This window comes from Sinohyriopsis cumingii, unplaced genomic scaffold (genome assembly GCF_028554795.1).
Source record: "Sinohyriopsis cumingii isolate HCF-2022 unplaced genomic scaffold, ASM2855479v2 utg000974l, whole genome shotgun sequence".
NCBI classification, from domain to species: domain Eukaryota; kingdom Metazoa; phylum Mollusca; class Bivalvia; order Unionida; family Unionidae; genus Sinohyriopsis; species Sinohyriopsis cumingii.
The window spans coordinates 768,013-790,410 of record NW_028315950.1 but is presented as its reverse complement, the minus strand read 5'-3'; the positions used below and the strand labels follow the sequence as shown (position 1 = coordinate 790,410).

At 36.7% G+C, this 22,398-nt stretch overlaps 1 protein-coding gene across 1 annotated transcript in view; it reads left to right on the top strand.

Annotated features, from left to right (window-relative positions):
* LOC149772895 (tyrosyl-DNA phosphodiesterase 2-like) overlaps positions 1-22,398 on the top strand; it is a 69,995-nt gene that overhangs the window by 45,178 nt on the left and 2,419 nt on the right. Inside the window, exons 5-7 of the mRNA XM_089947137.1 lie at positions 13,384-13,503; positions 16,850-17,075; positions 19,857-20,027. Of these exons, the coding sequence (XP_089803263.1) occupies positions 13,384-13,503; positions 16,850-17,075; positions 19,857-20,027 (517 nt within the window). The remainder of the gene's footprint in view (positions 1-13,383; positions 13,504-16,849; positions 17,076-19,856; positions 20,028-22,398) is intronic.

The following is a 22,398-nucleotide window of genomic DNA, read 5'->3' as shown; positions in this document are numbered from 1 at the left end:
GAGAACTCTCTCTCAAAAACAAAGGTTATATTGTATCATAAGGCGCCGTTTCGAAATTTCCCCAAGTTACGAAATCAGAAGGGGGTCACGTGATCATGTTTATATCACGTACACAGACTATGACCTTGATTAAACCAATAATTTTCTCTAAGAAAGAGAAAAAGTTCTCTACATCTTAAATGTAATCCCATCATGACATTGGAATTAACCAATTATTTTCAAATAAAATATAATTTTGTTTACTAATTTTGAATCAAGGTCAGAATTAATTCAACACCTGGTGTTTATGAAACGAATGATTCAGGTCAACAAATTTTTTGAAAAAATATCATCTCCAATGAATAAATTTACATTACAGTAGCATGTAAGATTTTTTTAAAAACTGACAAACAAATAAATTTAATTAAAATAGGTATATATTAAATCAGATATACGTAACACTTGACTTAGAGACATCCAATCTGGTTACGTTCGTTGTCAGAGGATGTGAGAGCTATTTCTGCATATAGTGTCGAGTGGTCTTCAACATATGTTGTAAACGACTCCCTTGTAGCTGAACCATCTGTCTGCCCTCCTGGCTTCAACCTTCCACGTCGTCTGTGGATCACGTTGAACCACTTCCCGACCTGACAGGGTCGTTGTGCAGTCCGATGGGGCCAGGTCACTGACTCCTCTTGTTACTGTGGAGCTCTACAGACCATGTCACACATTCAGAACAACTTTCCGCTGCATGTTTCATTTCTATATACATTATTTCAAGATAGATATGCACTGCCATCTTCGAGTTTTGATCACCTTTCGTGATTTTGATCATTGCATGCGCCAGCATAGCACGGATGAATATCCACTAATAATGTGTTGCAGGCGTACTTTTCATTTCTCTTTTTCTGACTAAAACGTGCAGTCATAATCAAGATTTGGAGGACAAGTAACCCGAAGGCCCTCTCTCAATAAGCACCAATGCAGGTTGAAAGTGACTCTCAGGAGTTGGAGGAGAAAGTCGCAAGAGGGACATTGTGTTGTTTTTATTTCAATGTGCAAAATCTATAGCTTAGGACTTATAATGATTTGCTTTCATTTCATTGTCTGAAAACCACTTTCTCATATTTGTGCTTTCTGTTCAAATATTTCTTTCATAATATTAAAGTCATAAGTCCAAGAATTACTTTATAAATTTAAAACAACAATTATTACTCTACTTAAAATCATTGAAAGCATTCATATTACTACTGTATGTTTGCATTAATATACACAATACAAACGTACAAACTAAACCAAAGAAGCCCGCCCCATTTTTGCGTCAAGGTCAAAATTAGGGAAAGGAAGAGTACCCTAGGAACAGGGCTGTTCCAATAAAGCAGGACATACCAACAGGTCCTGTTGCCAAGTTTTACATATTTTGCACAGTGCAAAATATATACATAATTAATATCCTCCATATGCTACACACTGGTATTGGTATGTGAGAAGGCTTGCAAGTTGCTTCTTGTGTGTAGGTGGAGTAGTATACTAATAGCGGTTTTGTATTTTTCTTACCCTTCTTAAAATGTCTTGTATCCTCCCCATTGACTTTGTTATCACTTCACACGCGCTTGCCTACGCGTCATAGTTGCCATGTGCCTATGCCACAGGATAGTCATGTTGGGTAGAAGGCTATAACCTAGCTCATTAGCCAACAAAATCGCTATTCGCGTGCCAGTCGGTCATCTGACCACTGGCAGCACCCACGATTATTTCTCATTATTATAGTCCACTTATTATTGTCCACGTCTCTGGGATTGTACATCAGTGTGACAAATACATACGTGAGTACGGTGCGGGCCCAACGCACATACGGCACAGGTATGGCACGAGTGCATACACATACAGCATAAACGCTCGCATGGTAAACAAATCTACCGCTATTATTGGAATTGTTTTACAGGCACAACCATTGCACATAGTGTAACCTCAAATACAAATACGGACACCAGTTCAAAAGAGAGACAAAATGCTCGAATACGTAAGAAAATATATACGTGAAGATGTACGCGAATATTCACAATTTGCCTCAATGCCCTCATGGTCAACAAATCGGCCACAATTATTTGAATTGTATTATAGACGCAACCTTTGCACAGGAGTCTAGCCATCAATTATCAGTGGCCATCTTGTTAAATAACATCAGCAGTCTGCATGGCAGACCGAGCGATATTTAAATACATAATAGAGGTTTTCTGTTGTGTTATGTGTTCTTGGAGCGGGACCAATCGCGAATAATTAAGTATTAAATCCTATGCCCCGCAAGCTGTTGAATTGTCAAAGGTAAAATAGTGATTTCTTGATATAACCAAGCCATTTATTATTCAGCTGTTTCTGTTATTATTTCAAATATATATATATATATATATATATATATATATATATATATATATATATATATATATATATATATATATATGAGCCAGTCTAATTAATAACTGTTAATGCGAATATTACTTAAATTATTGCTGGCAGAAGGGCAATCTATATAATTATTCCAAGATTATATATGCGTTATATTACACAAGACCTTCTATGGGTATAGATTCAATTAGCCATGGAATAGGTCTTCATAATGGTGTCGTTATACGGGTAAAAGAAACTCTAGTCAGACCACCTATTGCGAAGGAAATATCTGCACCTCCACAAAAATATACTTTCACAAGCAAAATTGTCCAGAACCACACCACCTACACCCACATTGGAAAAACAATTTCCCGCACCCAGTAGAAATGGAAATATGTATCAGTTACACATGAAAAACGTCTATATGTACGGCAGCAACAATAACTGACTAAACACTTAAGAGTACATAAAAAGACAGCTAGCGGAACAAAGACATCAGTATACCTAATGCCTATTGATTTTTATGATGTTCAACTGCCGACGACGCCATTTTGATGTGGACCTAACCATGTTTGCTAACAATACGGATTTGACTGCTTTTTCCAGCCGGGTTGTTGTTGACTTCAACATGGATGAGCTTGTGATTTTTGTAGACCGAACTGGAAAAATTAAAGATATAGAGTGGACATTCAGGACATTTATTTTAATCTGCGAGGCGTATTTGCGAACAACCTGACAAAATCAACGAAATCTGGGGAATCAGAGGCTCCGTTATGTCGATTGCGATTATCAAAGATAACCTCGACACATACATTGTATCGAAAGCTTAAACGTGCCGCGATGAAATGCGTGGAGACACTATTATGAATGGAAACCGAATTCAACTGATGCAAGAACCAATCATGATGGTGATGCTGCATCGAAGCAATATGTGACTATGAAAATTAGTGATATTAAGGTCATGGCTGACAAAACCAGATTGTTAATAAAATGTATTACGTTTTCTTACGGAACAAATTAGAGCATACAGCGAGGAGGAGTTATATAACCTATAACCTCTGGAATATTTGACGTATCACATTCACAGGTTTCATCCCAGTTTAGACTTTTTGCTGATACATCCGGATATTATGTCATTATCAAGTACGCACGCGTCCAGTAATAAAATGGCTACTACTTAAAATTGTTATATAATTGTCTAGTTAGTAAAACAGACACAATTATAGGAAAATCCTAAAGCTGAAACTGGCATATTAGAATATAGTTGATTCTTTATATAAAGTCAGCTCCTAATGATAAATCATCGAAAATTGTTTCGGTTGTACGCTCTTTTAATACCAATACGTTTAAAAGAATATATGTACTTGTGAGAAATACTTTCGAATAAAGCGTTATTAACAATCTTTGGCTCTTGTGTTAAAGATTTGTTATTACGTATACCACAATACATTGATAAGGTTGCCGTCTTTGATGACGTTATGTTGGACCGGCTGACAGCAGGTGTTCCCATTAATAACAATTTCGTTACACTTGTTGGCAAATATCTGCTTTAAAAATATGGTATTAAAATACACTGATATGCACTGAAAATTAATTATGTTGTGGGTCAAATAGAAATCAACAACTGGGACATCCCTGATGAACCACTACCAACACTAAGCCAGCTTGTAATCACTGCATTAGCTCAATCATTGACTGCATTGCCTGGCTTGGAATCATCAAATTATCTCAATCATTGACTGCATAGCCTGGCATGAAAACACTCAGCCAGCTTGGAATCATTGCATTAGCTCAATCATTGACTGCATAACCTGGCATGAAAACACTCAGGATTTGTTTCTCCAACGATGGCTTATTATTCACCGACAAATCCCACACGGTGGCATTTGAAGTTGTAAATGTAAACCCAACACTGATCCACCTTTGCAAAGGAAGATCTTGACTATCATTCAACAATGACTCACCTGTTCAGCAGTTCTTGGGTTAAGACGAACCCAGTCATATTAGACGCAAATAAATGATATCGCACAATGCACAACTACCAGATTTAACATGTTTTCTATGTTTGCGTGGCAGTTGTACAACTAACAATTGTTAACTGGTTAGCAGTGCGTGTGTTATTAAGTCTTATCAAGACCAGCCTGTCCAGCAAATATACTTCGTGATTACATTGTTAATAGAAAAACTATGATAGACCCATGCTATTACCGATATGAGAAAATAATCGAATCGGAACAACAACTGCGAGATAAATTCACCGAGAGAACCGGGTTACTAAATATAAATGTATGTGTGTGGTTTACAGAATCGCCGTTGTAACCACCATTGGTCTGGGTGTGTTGGGGATAATAATAATAAATAGGACTTTGTATAGCGCCTAATCTTTAGAAGCTCTAAGCCTTTTACAACATTAGGCAACACCTATAAAAAACATATTATGATATGATTACACAAACAACCACAATGAAATTAGAAAATATTTATAACCATGCTGAGAATATTTAAGGTAGGAAACATTATTAGGTCTTTAAGTTTGTTCTTGCAGTCGAAATAAGTGAGTTTTGAGAGCACTCTTGAGTGGGATCACTGTGTCTTTGTGTCTAAGTTCAGTGGGCAATTCATTCCACGTTGCTGGGCCCTGGTGTGCAAAAGAACGCTGTCCATGTGACTTTCTTTTCATAATGGGAACAATGAGTGTACGATTGTCAAAAGAGGAGCGTAAGTATCTTGCTGGTGTGTACACATGGGTGAGGTCGGATAGGTATGTTGGACTACAGTCCGACAGTGAAATGTAGCACAGAGAACAAATTTTGTGTTTGATTCTGGATCGAATGGATAACCAGTGTAGGGTACAGAGGAGCGGGCAGGTGTGCTCTGATCGTTGTACTCTAAGTATGATCCGAACAGCTGTGTTTTGAACTTTTTGAAGTTTCTGGAGCAGATATTGAGATGAACCAGACACAATTGAGTTACAATAGTCCAGTCTTGAATGTACTAATGAACATAAGTGTTTTAGTGGTATCAACTGAAAGATATTTGCGAATGGAGCTGATGCGTCTCAGCTCAAGATACGCAGCCTTGCATACGTCCATGACATGTTATTGCAATGTGAGATTACTGTCCAGAGTAACACCTAGGTTTCGTACTGATTATGTGATTTAATGTTGGTGTTGTTGATATTTATTGTTTGAGGTAAAGGATGTGAATGAGAAAGTCTTTGTGTTGTGATCAGAATGGCCACAATTTTATCATCATTCATCTGCAGCTTGTTACATGTCATCCATGAGTTCACATCAGAAATGCACATCTCTACACCTTGGATGGTAGCATCAACTTCAGTTGGGTGGCTAGATTTGTATATTTGGGTGTCATCAGCGTACAATTAGTGAGACACTGGATGATGATCTATGACACTTCAAAGAACAGACCCCTGTGGAACACCACAACATAGATCAACTGGGCTGGATTGTATTCCATTCGCAGATACAATTTGTGTCCTGTTGACCAAGTAGGACTTGAACCACAGTAAGGCTGTATCATGAATGCCAAATACATGCTGGAGACGGTGAAGAAATATATCATGGTTTGTTGTGTCAGATGTTGCAGACAAATCAAGAAGGGTGAGGAATGTAATCTTTCCGCTATCCAAAGCAGAGAGAATGTCATTAACTACTTTTAGAAGAGTAGTTTCAGTACTGTGGCAAGGGCGATATGCAGATTGTACATTGCTAAAAAGACTGTTTGAATTTAGATGCGATACAAGCTGGGATAGAACAACTTTTTCTAAGATTTTTTTATATGAATGGGAGATTAGAAACTGGGCGGTAGTTCTTTAAATCGTTATGTTCTAGAGTTGGTTTCTTCAGCAGAGACTTTACAATGGCAGTTTTGAAAAATGATGGGAATTCCCCGGATGAGAGAGAGGTATTAATAGCATCAGTTAGTGAAGACAATACTGGATCTAAGCACTCAGACAGTAGTGATGTTGGAATTGGATCAGGTTCGCATGACTTTGGTACACTATTCATCAATATTTTACGTACGAAATCCATAGAGACAGGCTCAAATGCTGTTAATGGTTGCCGCTCAAATTATGTATCGCAACTGTATGGTGACTAGTCCATTGAAATTGTGGTGTCAGGTTTATCTCTAATGGTTTGTACTTTGTCACGGAAGAAATCTGCAAACATGTCCGGAAGGTCGACCGGAGAAAAGGTAGTTGAAAGTGTTGTAGATTTGATCCTTGACATTAGCTTGTTAGTAATCTCGAAGAGCTCTTTGCAGCTGCAACTTTCCATGATCTTATTAGTATAGTGGGCTGATTTCGCTGCATGGACTGTATTTGTGACATTCTTCTTAGTGGCTTCATATATTTGCTTATGAATAGTAAGTCTGGTGGAAAGCCAAAGCCTCTTAGCTTTACGGCGGATCACGACTACATTAATTATTACAGGCACACTAAATGGAGTTGTTGTTAGAGCCATATTAATATAGTAACTCGTGCGAGTAACAACTTTTGTAGACAAATCCGATCACAATTGCTTTCTTGAATACGTTTCTCATGGTGGTACAATGCAGTCTCAATTCACTTACCAAGCTGTACTCGATGGATATTGAGGATAAAAAAATTATCATGGATGAGTTGGCAGAAATTGAACTGCTAGCTACTCCAAGCACAGGTGCAGAACAGGAGCATGAACGACTCGATTTACAGGTGGTGAAAACTGAGTAATATTTTTCATGTTTGCCAGTGCACTTATGGTTTCCAATTTCGAACCATAATCTTCACTCATATGCTTTTAAAATCGAGCGATTGATAGTAGAATCATAATGACGTTTTTTTTTTTTTTCTGACAAGGTTAAATAATTTGTTTTTACCCCACAGTACCTTCCTCTTGCATCAGCACATGTTGGTACCTTCTATTATGGGCGTGGCATGTGATGTCAGGAGAAACTCATGATTGGGTTTAAAGACTTTGATCTTGAGCTGAACCAAACACAAAACTGCTTATGTCATACAAATGGTGGTTTCCAGGGTCCTTCTGCTTCATTATCCCACCAGATATTCTAGCTGCCATGAATAGAATATATTGTGATAAAAGATGGCTTTCAAAAACGAACAAAATCAAAACTATTAAATTCAAAGACATACACATTTTATGGCTCCTCAAATAGCCATTCCATGTGGTGATAAAACTATCGTTAGAGGGACGTCTGATAAAATACCAAGCAGTTTTTGATTTTGTACATGACTGCAAATAACTTGCGTGATTGTAAATACATTTTAAGTTCTTTCCTAATTGAAATTAATCTGGCTGACACTATTACATGAATATTAGTTGACAAAATATAGACTTCGCAAGACTAGTATTATTTAATATTCATCCTAACCAAAACCTTTGCTGCCTTTAAAAACTGCAATTGATGCCCTGTGTGCTGTTATGGAAATAGAAAGGCTAAATTTATTTCATACGGTAGTTTCATTGAGCTAAGCGAAAATATATACATATTTGCCAGACTTTCTTTCTGATTTATTTTACTAATGTGAATTGTTATCAAACTTAATTTCGACCTACATATTAATATATGTACTTTATTTTAGAGATCACTGTATGCATTTAGCCTAGAAAGACGGAACAAGCCTTTCTTTCCATTGGTTCCAAAGTCAAAGGTAGCTGGAAACTGCAGCTCAGATGGAATTATAGAAACTGACAAGACTGCACAAAGGTAACACGTGTTGCAACTATTACTGTCATTTTAGTATTTGCTTGGTTTTGGTACTTCATTTTACAGCAACATAGCAACCAACATTGCAGCACAGTAGCCAACACAGCAACAATAGTATCTGATAAAGTCTAATCCGGTGGTATAATTTCAACTCGGACCCTTTTGGTCGAGATTTTTGCATGCTAACCACAAAGTCACCAGGTCTTGTGCCTCCATTAGTCACTTTATGTTACATGCAGAAACCATGGTACACTAGGCCTATTATATGCATATCTCCAAAACGTTGAGACCCTGGGAGATATACAGGAGGCCTGATACATCAGGCTTATTCTACACTCATCTTCAAATTTTGCTATCATTGGGTGATGGCATGAGACCATGTGCATCATGCCAACTCTGCATTCATAACAAAACTCAGCAGCCTTGGGGTATTAATTTTTTTTAATGGTTATTTCAAATTCAGCACGGCTATAGCAAATATGATTGGCAATCTTTGAAACTAATACTTTCAACTTACCCAATATCTAGACGATTATTTTCTTTTGTTTCTATAGAAGCTTTATAGTGGGGCAATTTTATACATATATGCCCAATATAGGTATCACCAAAGACTCCAGAATACGTGGATGAGAAAAGTATTGATCCAAATCTGCTATTATGGGCAAACACTTAAAACATCTTTTCAGACTGGTTCATGTCATTTTATATAAAATGAGGTTACAAAAAAAATGAAATTTCTATATCATTTTCATCTTGTTATGATACAAACATTCATGTATTTTGATACCATTTACTTATAAGGATCTATGTTGTTCCTTAGGCAATAAGGCCCAGATCTGATAGTACACTGATATACAATATTAGATCCGGGTATAGAATTACATTTTGTGATTATAACTTTCCTGGTTGATTTTTGTTGCGACCATTATCAAACTATTGGGTACCTTGGAGAGAGAAAATAATTAGCATGAAACATAAAGTTACACATAGGTCGTTTTTCATCTTAAAAGTACGAAAAATAATGCGTAAAACGTTTATTCAGGGATCGCGCTGTGCTTCGCCAGTATTGCAAATTATTGCGATTGTTTTTCTTTACTGGCAAGAAAATATATAATCTAGCCATTATTATTTTGCAACATTGTTGGCTGTTTGAACTTGTATATCCAATCTTGGATTTTGGAGTGAAAAAGTTCAGAGACACTGTGAATGGATGCTGCAAGCTTGTAAAATGCAATGAAAGCAATCCATTGTTGTTACATAAACAAATTCTTTGTTCATATTAACAAACCATCTTAACAGTGCATTGTTACACCATAATCCGCTTATGCTGATATCTGGCCCGAGTAATGTATGCCAAAAGATATCTGCATTTTGTGTTGACATTTCTGGTGTTAGAGGTCAACCAGATGGAGCACATAATGGATTTTTCGAACGAAACAGTGTTGCACTATCAGCTGCTCTGTTGTAGTCAATATTAACTTAGATTGACTGTTGCATGTGGAAGGTAAGTAAAATTCCTCTTCTTTTCACACAGAATTAAGTCCTTCAGAACACTCACATTTTCTTTAGTAATCCCTATCAAAACATAACTCCATTCATCGTTTGTTGACCTTTATTAAATTTATGATGATGCGTGGAAGGCAAATAACTCCACTAGCAGAAATTTTCATCCTTCGAAGGCATGAACATTAAATGGTACAATGGACCTAATGATGGCTTATACCACTTTGTTCTTAAAATGTTCCCAGACAAAATAGATTTGCTGAAACTTGAAAAGAAAACCAACTATCTTTGTGTTATATATAGAAAACCGACTATCTTTGAAGTACCGATCGTTCTGTATATGTACTAAGCAAATGAAACTAAAATTCATTATCAATCAATGCCACACAGTTATTTGATGCCGCCATGTAAAGAAACCGGCATTTATTTGTTCCTCCAAAGGTGTCCTTTTATGGTGACTTCAATAATACATGCTTCCTTCTTCATTAGAAAGCCAAAAACTTTCATCAAAGGGAGTTAGCACTAAACATAAATAAAAGAGCCGTGAAAGTTTCCCTTTTGCAGGAAAAAAGTTTACGCTTACAATCGCTATCAACAACAGAATAAAAACCGAAAACAAATTTCCAATCTTTTGAAACCATAGCAATCTGCACATGTAAACTAACTATAGACTTGTGCAACTGACAACAATATCAAAGTGAATTGGTAGTAACAACTGGATATAGATCAGATGAGGACTATGATATTTTTACGTTTGTTGTCGAACGTGATGTGACTGATCCATACATTTTATAATATGTGATTTATACTCGAATTCAAGGATTTTTTATGTACGTGTACCGTACTTAATGTAGTATGGGTTGTACTATAAAAATGTAAGTTGTCCATATAAAAGAGTATTTCAGACTAGTTTGTCTTCATTTAATCAAACGCATGTATTTTGTGTCTGCTTTTATTCCCACCCCACCCCAACCCCCACCATTATTTAGGTACCGGTATATGCATCATTTACTTCAGCTAACTGGCTTGGTTGTTTCAGTCTATAACACGGTCACGTTCTATGGAGCCCAACCACCGTGTTATAGCTTGGTTGGTTAGGTCTATAGCACAGTCACATTCTATGGAGCACAACCACCATGTAATAGCTTGGTTGGTACGGTCTTTAACATAGTCACATTCTGTGGAGCCCAACCACTGTATTATAACTTGGTTGGTTTGCTCTATAACAAGGTCACGTTCTATGGAGTCCAACCACTGGGTTATAGCTGGGTTACACTGTACTTTCATATTAGAAGCTGTTTCATTTTCTTTAAGCTATGCCAATGTCATGTTCTAATTGTCATACTGGAAGCTGCTTCATTTTCTTAAAGCTGTTCCAATGCTGAAGAACCAGGATTCATGGATGACACACAGCCAGTAAAATCCAGGAATGCTGAAAGCCATAATGTAAATGATAAAACAGAAAGCATTAGAGAGGTCTGTGAGACAACTAACAAGTAAGTTAAATGTGGGGAAAAAGGTGCATTTAATGAGTCTTTAACACAGCTGATAAGTTGGTTCTAGTCAATAGGTGCAAATAAAAGAGTCTGCGACATAACTGACAGGTTGATTGTGCTAAATGGGTGCAAATAATACTTAGTCTGTAATACAACAAGTTGAAAGTGGTAAATATGTGCAAATAATGAGTGTGTGACACAACTGAGACATATGTGAGACACATTTTACTTGTTAGTTGTCTCATATGTGGTTGCAAATGATGGCAAACAATAAAGATTCTGTGACACAATTAATAAGTTCATTGTGATAGATGGGTGCAAATAATATGTAGTGTGTAACACAGCTAACAAGATGATTTTGGTAAATGGGCCGATATAATGAATGCGTGACACTACTGGCAAATATGTTGAATATGATAAACGTGTGCAATTAATGAGTGTATGACACAGCAGCTGATAATGAACTTGATTGAGGTCAATGGGTGCAAACAATAAGGTGTGTGCGATGCATTTGAAAAGTAAGTTGAATGTGGTAAATGCATGCCAAAAATAATAAGCGTTCTATCACACGATTGACAAGGATTTCGATTTTGGTCAAACTAGGTGCAAGCACTGCTGCAAAGGATGTTGACTGTGGTCAACAAGTGCAAATAATAAGGATGAATTAAACAAGATGATGAGAATGAATGTTGTATGATGACTTAGGAAGAGGAGAACAGTTTGTTTCAGTGTTTAAAGGTGGAATGAAAATAACTAATATAATTTTGTATGTATAGCGGCACTGAAATAGGGAAATCCGATAAAAAAAGTAATGTTTTCTAGAAAAAACACAAGTTCTACAGGGCTGTTGTTGTTGTTGGGTTTAACACCATTTTTCAGCACACAATAGGCTATACATGGCGGCCAGTATTAATGGTGGAGGAAGAACCTGGGAAAACCCCGGAAAGAACCACCTACCCACGAGAAGCTACTGGCAAGCTTTCTCACATACCCACATTGGCTGAATCTGAGACTCTAACCCGTGCAGACAGAGGTGAGATGGCAGTGATCCATAACGGAGAGCACTTTAGACCAATCGGCCACTCTACAGGTCTGTATGTTTGACAACTAATGTGTGATGGTATATACCTAACCAGTGAAAATGGTCTGGTATTATAGTTACCTGCTGTTTATCTGGATTTGCAGACAAGCAAGGATGGGTGGTTATTGGTCTCTGGATTTGCAGACAGGCACAGATGGGTGGGTATTGGTCTGTTTGTCTAAATTTGAGATGGGTTCAGTCTGTTTATCTTGATTTGCAAGCAGGCACAGACAGGTGGGTATCAGTCTGTTTGTCTGGATTTGAAGGTAGGCACAGATGGGTGGGCATCAGTCTGTTTGTCTGAATTTGCAGGCAGGCACAGATGGGTGGGTATAGGTTTGTTTTTCTGGATTTACAGGCAGGAACAGATGGGTTGGTATTAGTCTGTTTGTCTCGATTTGCAAGTAGGCACAGATGGGGGGGGGGGCATCAGTCTGTTCTGACCTTAAATAGATTTTAATTAAAGTTAGTATGTTCTTATTAAGCAGAAAATCAAGTCTTTAAAATTTTAGCTTTATATCATGCTTTTAATTTGCATATCATAATTTAATTCAGGCAGAAAGATTTCAGTTATTCCTATGGTATGTCTGTAACTTTTGCCAAAGAAAGAACTCTATAAAATCCTTATGAAAAATTCAGTTTGGTTGACGTTTCAGAATGAGATTTACTAATGCATTCAGCACATGTCAAGCAATACTGACTCTCCATTAAAGGGTCAGTAACTCAAAGGTTAAGGTCACTGTAACTTTCTTTGTGGTCAGATTTCATTGATGTATATACATATCATTGATGTTTGTTGCATGGTTTCTCAATGCCCTAAGAAGTTATTTTTGAAACATAAATGTTGATGTCACTATTACAAAGAGTTAAATTTGCCTTTATATTTTATATCAGTTAAATAAACCGATTCTGAGGAAACGTACTTTAATGAAATTTAAAGATTTTTGTTTTTCTCAGCCACAGAGAAAATTATATTTGTCATTTGGTTGAAAGTCAAAGTCGCTTTAATAAACATTGATTTTCCTCTTGCATTTAATTACCAAACTATAACTTGAGCTCTGGTGAACAGACATTGATGAAATATTGTAAACATACTCCTTATAACTTCAGAATCCTAAGAAGATAGAGTTTGGAATTAGTCGATTAAGTTTTTTACATGCCAATTGTAAACATGATTTCATCCTATGAATCATCTTACATTTGTTGCAGCTTTCATATCCCTATAGATCTAGAACCCTACAGAATTCGCATAATGTCATGGAATATCGATGGCCTGGACATTGATGATATAGAAGTAAGAGTTCATGGTGTCTGTGACATAATCAAAAAGTAAGTTGAATAACTAGGTTTAAATTAGAATCAATAAGTTAGAATCAAATGCATTCAATGGATATGATGGATACTACATATCACACATGACACATAGCACAATAAAGAGTTCAGTATGTATGATACATTCCACAATACGAAGGTCAATACCTCATTGGTAAATATGATACATACCACAATACAGAGGTTAGTATGCTATATACCAGGCTATTCAGGCTACTTTGTATAAGCTGACTTGTGTGTGAAAATTGTAATTAGCTTGTTCCTCACTCAACAGTTTAATTTTATTACATGCTTTCCTTGTTCTTAGCACTTGAATATGGAAAATGAATTCTGTTGTCAGAACTGTCTGCAGTTACAACTTTTACAGTTAAACCAGTCTGTATATTTTTTCAGTTCATCATTCTTCAAGTAGATTGAATATTTCAAATTTGGGATCAGTTTCTTCTTCAAATAAAGTTACCCTATCATAATACCTTATGAGAACTACTACCACCTCGTTAATCTGTCCCTCCTAGGCTAAAATAGTTTAGCTAAGAAACTAAATGTTATCTATCCACATGTAACCTTTTATTAGGATTGATAGGATAGCATCCACTTCATAAGTACCAATAGCAATATTTCAGTACCTTTCTGTATAGATTGCCACATGGAGCCATTCTTGAAGGTACTTTTCATGCAGTCTAGCATAGCAAGTCCTCTATGTAAGTTCATAAAGCAGGATATGTGCCTGCCTTCAACTGTATGTATTGTCCATTATTTTTTCTTACAGATTTAGACCATGGGAAGGATAAAGTGTAAGGTACGTAAACAGTGGAAGCAGGGAATAATACTGTACATGTCCAGCTTGCCCTGGTTGTATTGTGGGCACTTAAAATTAGTACTGAGAAGCACACCTTGAGGGACAAAATGCAGTTATTATACATACTGATGTCACTGCGGTGGATGATTTACTCTTCAAAAGGATATCAGATTCCAAAAGACTCATCAATTATGAAGCGATCCAAGTATCCAATTTATCCCGGTCAGTGAGGGTGACAGCACTGGATCCCCCCTCAGCACCTCAACATGACCAACAAAATTTATGGTGATTCAATAGGCCTCATCCACGTGGACTCAATAGCTAATCATCTTTATTGGCTATGTTTGACTGAGAGTGATTAAAGCAATCCTACTCAGTTCTTTTCTGCCACAGAAACAGTACAGACCAGTTTTGTGGCTCAAATATCCCCTAACCCATTCCAGCACAAAGAAATGAAAAACATTGCACAAAATAAAATGCAATGTACTGTGAGTCATGACTGGATTCTGCCAGTCATTTAAGATTGCAATACTTGTCGCCACAGTGAATCATACCATTTACACTAAAAAAAGGGTTTGTCCAATTTTTCCTATCCATATCTTGAGGCACTCTTATGGATCAATAGCCCTAGTGTAGAGCTACAAATCACTCAATGCACCCAGTTTAGTGCCGCAGTGCACATGGGATATGGATTTGCTACATTTTCATCTCTTTGCCACTTAAAGGAAACAGCTGCCTAGGGATCCATTGTAACTATTTCAGTCAGGATGTATGCTAACATTGTGGCCCATCCCTATAGACATGTCTTCTCCAGCTTCATCTCAGAATTCACATCTGACATTGACATCATGCTATTCATCTAGAGATGCTCAAAAGCTCTATATAGCATACAAGAGCTCACTATGGCAACATAAGGCTCTGCATTCCAAGCAACAATCAAGGAAGTCTTTAGTTTGCTTCCACTGTAGGTTTGTCCCACTCCTCCTTCGTCAGCAGTCTGGTATAACATTCTGGCATCAGATAATTTACTGAGAACAAAGAATGAACCAGTCTGGGTGAGTTGCCAATCTTTTGGGGTTACTTAAAATTGACAATTACGTGACCGTGGTGTTGACAGATTCTTCTAGTCCCAGCAACATCTTCCATAATTTTTTGCAGGACAACAATATGACTCATGATCCAGTTGTTTTATTTACTCCTGGACCAGTTGTTTTATTTACATGTATGCCCTACTAATAGACATACATTGCAGCCTTGCAGATGGCAAAACCCTACTCAGTATGCATAGACTGGAAATTGTTTAATGGTACACAACAGCTGGTGCAGAATGTTGTGGCAATAGGTTCTGTGTTGGACTTGGTGTTGACAGTAGTCTTCCAACAGGCATACATTTTATCATCTCCCACCAGGAGTTTCACAGGAACTAAGTGGGAGACTGTTTCTTGAATTGCACTATTCCTAAACAGAGCTGCTCACAACATGATCTCCTTCACACTGCATCACCAGCTCTATATTCCATGCAAGAGCTCACTATGGCAACAGAAGACCCTGCATTCCAAGCAACAATCAAGGAAGTCTTTCACTTGTTTCCACTGGAGGTTTGTCCCACTCCTCCTTCTTCAACAGTCTGGTCTAACATTCTGGCATCAGTTTATTTACTGATAAGGAAGAATTAACCAGTTTTGGTGAGTTGCCAATCTTTTGGGGTAACATAAACAGTCAATTACAGGACAATGATGTTGACGGATTCTTCTAGTCCCAGCAACATCTTCCTTACTTTGTAGTTAAACGTCAGTAAGACCCATGATCCAGTTGTTGTTTTTACATGTATTCAATACTAATAGACATATTATACAACCCTGCCTATGGCAAAACTCTACTCACTATGCATGGACTAGACGTTGTTAATTGATAAACAATAAATGCTGCAGAATATTGTTGAAATGGATGTTGATGGTAGTCTTCGAACAGCCATCTCCCCCCAAGAGTTCCACACAACATAAGTAGGAGACTGTTTCTTGAATAGCGCAAATCCTAAACAGAGCTGCTCACAACGCCCTCCATGATTTTCAACACATTGCATTATGATGAAAAAGATGATATATGACAAATAAATAATTTAAGATCTATCTGGCAAAATTGTATCTAAACACATGCAAAGGCGTTGTCTCTCTAAATGGAATCTATCATGGAGACTAACCTGGTTAAAATACACCATTTGAATTGCCCTTGAGGGCATCATTGGTTGTATGCTTTTGCCTTATATGCACCAGAAGACATTAAGACATTAGTATAATTCTTCTGGAATTTGCGCAAGCACCAGTAGATATCAAGAGATCAGCACAACTCTTCTGGCAATCTTACATTAGTCAGCAGAAATCAAGGCATAGGTAATACTTTTCTGGACATCTTGCATGCATTAGCAGATATTTAGATAAATATTAATGCTGTTTTGGACAGTTCAAAATACACAGGTTTCCAAGCAATATTTACATGACCAGAATTGCTTTTATATTAAGACATTCTTTTAATCAATTGTTTCAGAGAGAAACCACATGTGGTTTTGCTGCAGGAGGTTGTTATGGAGGCCCAGGAGATAATAGAAGAGAAATGCCCTTCATATGTCCTTATCCCAGCTGGAGATGTCCCACCTGGAGATGAGGACTACTATACTGCAATCCTTCTACGATGGGATGTTACAAGTCTTGAAAGTGTGAAAGTTATACCATTCAGCAACAGTGGAATGGACAGAAACTTGCTTTATGTGAAGGTTTGTTCCTGATTTAGTCATTTGCAATCAGAAATGTCCACACATTCCCAAAATAGTTTTGTTGAATTACCTAGAATGTATCACCAAACCCACGTTATGTATGGGACCGTGTTAGATTGATCTGTGCTTTGTAGTGAAGGATCGATGAATTACTTGGAATGAATCACAGAATCCATGCTATAAAAGGGACCATGTTATTCTGATCCACTTTGATGGAAGGGATCGATGATTTACTGAGAATGTATCACAAAAGGACTATGTTATATCAGAGACCATGTTATATTGGTCCGCTTTGCAGTGAAGGATCACTGATTTACTTATAATGTATCACAAAACCCATACTATGTCTGGTACCTTGTCTTATAATGAGGTTGCCCAATTACATCTAATTAGTGGAACATTTACATATTATTCCGTACAATGACTCTTGGTTGAAGGAAATCTGGGGGTATGTAATTAATACCATCTTTTAATTCATACGACACAAGGTGTAACAGGATAGACCTGAATGGATGCTCAGATCAAATGGCAACACAACACATTGTGATGAAAGATGGAAGTTTATGATATGAATTAATAAAAATATATACACTACAAATACAGTGATTCTTACATGCTCTAAACATTCTCATTCAGTTACTTTATCCAAACATTCACAAATAGGAAAAAAAAATATAAATGATTCATATAGTCAAATGTATGATGGTAAGATTCGTATAATCTCAGGTAATGATTATAAGATTAAAAAAACCTATGCAATCTCATGGAATGAAAGTGAGATTCAAATAATCTCATCGAATGAAAATAAGATTCAAATGATCTCACGGAATGTGAAAATAAGATTCAAATGATCTCATGGAATGTGAAAATAAGATTCAAATAACCTCATGGAATGAAAATATGATTCAAATGATCTCATGGAATGTGAAAATAAGATTCAAATGATCTCACGGAATGTGAAAATAAGACAAATGATCTCATGGAATGTGAAAATAAGATTCAAATGATCTCACGGAATGTGAAAATAAGATTCAAATAACCTCATGGAATGAAAATAAGATTCAAATGATCTCACGGAATGTGAAAATAAGATTCAAATAACCTCATGGAATGAAAATAAGATTCAAATAATCTCAAAATGACCCAATTATACTCAACTGAAACAACAATTAATTGAAACAAACATATGACTTGATCATTTGTACAGCCGTATGATTCAAAAATATTTGTAAAAACTTGCAAATGTGTCCACTGACAAACCACAATGTTCTTCCGATATCTTGGGTTGACCCACACTTGTATCGGCTGCACACACCCTTCATGGATCCACTGTGCACACAAGTTTACAAATTAGCGGTTTCATCTTCGTATGGCCTTGGTGGTTACATAATTTTAATATCCATATAGATACAAAGACGGCCAGACAGACAGCCTGATATACCTACACACACAAATGCACTGATATCAGACAGTTCTCCTAAACTGGGTTGGCCCACTTGCATTGGCCATGCCCACCCTTCATGGATCCACCATGCACACAGACATACATATAGACATAGGTACAGACAGCTACCAGCAGGTACACACCGCTACAATAAAACTAAACTGGTCATAATAAAAGGTACAGAATTAAATCTATAGATACATGCTACTAAATTAAACCCCTAATAGCAATTTGTAACAATTCAAAACTTCACATTTCGAATCTGCAAAGTAGTAGTAAAGGCATCATTTCATGATACGACATTAAAAATGAATATGCTTCACAGATCAAATAAACTACAAATGTAACACTTACCCCTATGGCTGGAGAACAAAAATGGAGAACGTTCACTCCTTGTCAAGATCCAAAGACCAGTGTGTCAGTTAGAAAACAAACTTGCCTTAGATCTACAGGAGAGTGAGTATTGGTAAGGGTAGAACACCCTTGCATACCATGCTTTTAGTGTCTCTCGCTGCAAGCAATCTACACCAAGATACAGGCTAGCTCAGTTGCTTACCTAGAAAAACAATTATCCACCCTTCTTAACGTTGTATGCAGGTTCGACGAAAATGATCAAATCGTTCTAAGGCGAACCCAAGTTATTTCAAGTGTTATTCTGTGATGCAAGGACAGACAGATGCAGCCATTCATCAAGAGTCCATAACAAAGAGTTTAGACCATAAAGGCAGATACAGCAATCTCAATTTTAATAATGCACTGTCCAAGTCCAAGCTCAAAGGTCATTTCTATATTTAATGCTGTCATATTAAGTTAATCAAATTATGCACTCAAGACAATGATGTACAATGCTTATGTTTCAAATTAGTTTTGTGAACTATACAGATTTCACTTAGGCTAATAAATTTGACATTTCTCAAGAATTTAATGTAAGCCATTTCTCTAAGCTATGACAGTAACTGCATTTTTTTAAGGGGAGATTCATCTCATTCTTTGAATTTTTTGAAAACATTTGCTTGCTATTTTGGTTCTGGTTTTCTAAAATTCCATCTATAAAACAATGTCTCTATTTTTTTAAGCTACAACCAGGATAAGCTCTCAAAATGATTCTTTTTCCTAAAAAAAAAAACATATTATTAACCAATCCTGGGCAGCCAAACCTATATATACTCTATTTTATGTTCACTCAATTCCAGACTGGTTGCCATTTTTCCATACATTTCCTGTAATACCTGTACAACTAATTTAAAAAATGATGTAATTTGAAGAACTCTGATCATATGTTTGAAGATTTGAAAAGAAGCCATGACACTGTATTCTGAAATATTTCTTTTTCCCAGTGCACAGTCAAAGGTATCAAGTTTGACATTCTGACCTCCCATTTGGAGAGCACAAAACACACTACAGAGAAGAGAAAGAAGCAGCTGAAGCTTGCATTTGAACATGTCAAGCTGGCAGATATAGACAGAACTGTGATATTTGGCGGGGATTTGAACCTTAGAGATTATGAGGTAAACAAACATCACAGAAACAAGTCATATTGCAGACTGTAAAATCCTCCCCTTGCTAGATGTCTAGAACTTTTATTCCTCTATATTAATACTTTAATAGTTTTGAACTTAATGCATTATCGTTCTGCAGAAACCGGTATGCAGATTAAGTCAAGGTCCTTCATTTGTGTGAACAGTTCTTGTTCTCTTACTGTTTTGTTCATTACCCCTCTGCAAAAAAAAGTATGGTGAGTTTATTTGTTCTAAGAAGCTCCATATCAAAGTTGTGCAAACACCACTTGACACAGATGAATACATTTTGCTGGTATATTTATATTCATATGTATGTGAGTCCGGTGTTGCATAAAAGGAAGCAAATACAACACTTACAGTTTGTGGGGTTTATTATCCATCAGGAAAACGTATGAGATGAAAGAAAACCTATAACGATTACTTAAATATACAATACTAAAACAGAATAGAACAGAACAAATGCAGAAATATACAATTCTACAAATGATGCAAATACAATACACAACAATACACAACCTGCATGCCGTTATCTCAGTATATCAACATAACACATAAATAATACCTACCAGATAAGCAGACCCTAAATATTAAAATGTTACAATTCTCTCAAATTGTAATCGGCACCACATGCCTATATAAAATAACGAGGATGTTTGTCCCACACGTATAATGAAAGAGAATGATTACTTAAATATACAATACTAAAACAGAACAGAACAGAACAAATGCTTAAATATACAGGGCTACAAATGAGGCAAATGCTATACAAAATGATATACAATCTGCACGGCAGTATTTCAATTTACCAACATGATAACACATAAATGATCACCTACCAGACAAGCAGACCCTAAATATTCAAATGTTACAATTCTCTCAAATTGTAATCACCACCATAGACCTATACAAAATGAGAAAGATGATTGTCCCACACCGATAAAGCAAGTGCCTTGGGCTTTTATTAGGTGCTTGACATTATTGTCCCCTTCATGCACTGATCTAACGCTCACTCACTTGTGTACTCACTCAGAACAAACACGCACCTGGATCACATACTCTCTCCCTCAGAAATAAATAAAAACATTAATCAATACATGATAGGTATTCATAAATGAAATCTAGATTTAAAAACAACCAATTAAAAAAACTGTCCTCTGAAACTTCATCCTTTCATTTAAAAATGAACACCTTAGAAGAATGGTTTTCTATTGCTACGTATTCCCCTTTTCTACCGTAGTGGTACTAACCTGACTGTCCTTGTAGGTCAGTGGGATTCAAACCCAACCAATTCTCCCCGGAAGACCACTACCCCCATATTTATCCATCATTCCATAGTAATATTATTTCCTACCATGGATCATAATTAAAAAAATAAATGGAGCTTAGAAAGTTAAATTGCCCAGCAAAAATAAAAAATTATATAGTCACATAAAATCACTGATATTGAAACTCATGTTACTACAGTTACTTATATAATGATGTCAAGTTGTCAGCTTATATTTATATTTTGGGTTAGATTGACAATAAATGGGCTATTCAGCATCACTCCTGCCTACGAAAAAGAAATAAAGAGAATACCTGAAAGATACAGATAGATCACAGTAACTCATGCATAGTAAATCATCTGTAAATACACCCACTGGCCTAGCTGGTCAGGTGTTTTCCGGTCGCTGGAAGAACTCCTTACCAGTTGGACTAACCTCATGGATTGACGCTCTGGATCTCCCTTTAATACGGTCGGGTTTCAAACTGACCTTTCAGTAGACACCTTTAGGTAACCAAGCTGAGTGCTCTCATGCAGGGCATGTCAGGGAAAAATGAAAAATGAGTTCATGGTTCATTTAAACTACTTTAGACCAACTATTTTGAAAGCTTATGCTTTCAAGAGGTTGGCTTGTATGGCGGTCAATAATAGATGAAGATCTATTCTCAGGGGCAGTCTGTGAGGAGTGTTCATGGGGTCAAACAATCTCCTTCCTGGCACAATGGGGTTATCTGAGTGGTATAACATACCTGTCAGTATCTGAATCAGAACTTGGAGATTCAAAGCTTGACTGTGAAGGGATAACTTTTTTGTACACGCAAGCAAGACAGTCAAGGGTCTAAAGCACATTAAAATGTAATGTGTCTACAGATTTGTGACCTGTGACCCTTCTTATCATGTACACTTGCATATATAAATTAGGGATTGATATCACCTGATATATGTCCTTGGTCCACTTGTCAGCTGATTTTTGTTTTCTTTTGAGTCCAACATTGCGCACTAAGACTTGGTCTCCTACTTCAAGTTTGGACTCTCAGCCGTCTTATCGTTCTGGACCTTGCTCTTAGCACGGCTATTGCTCAACTCTCTCACCGT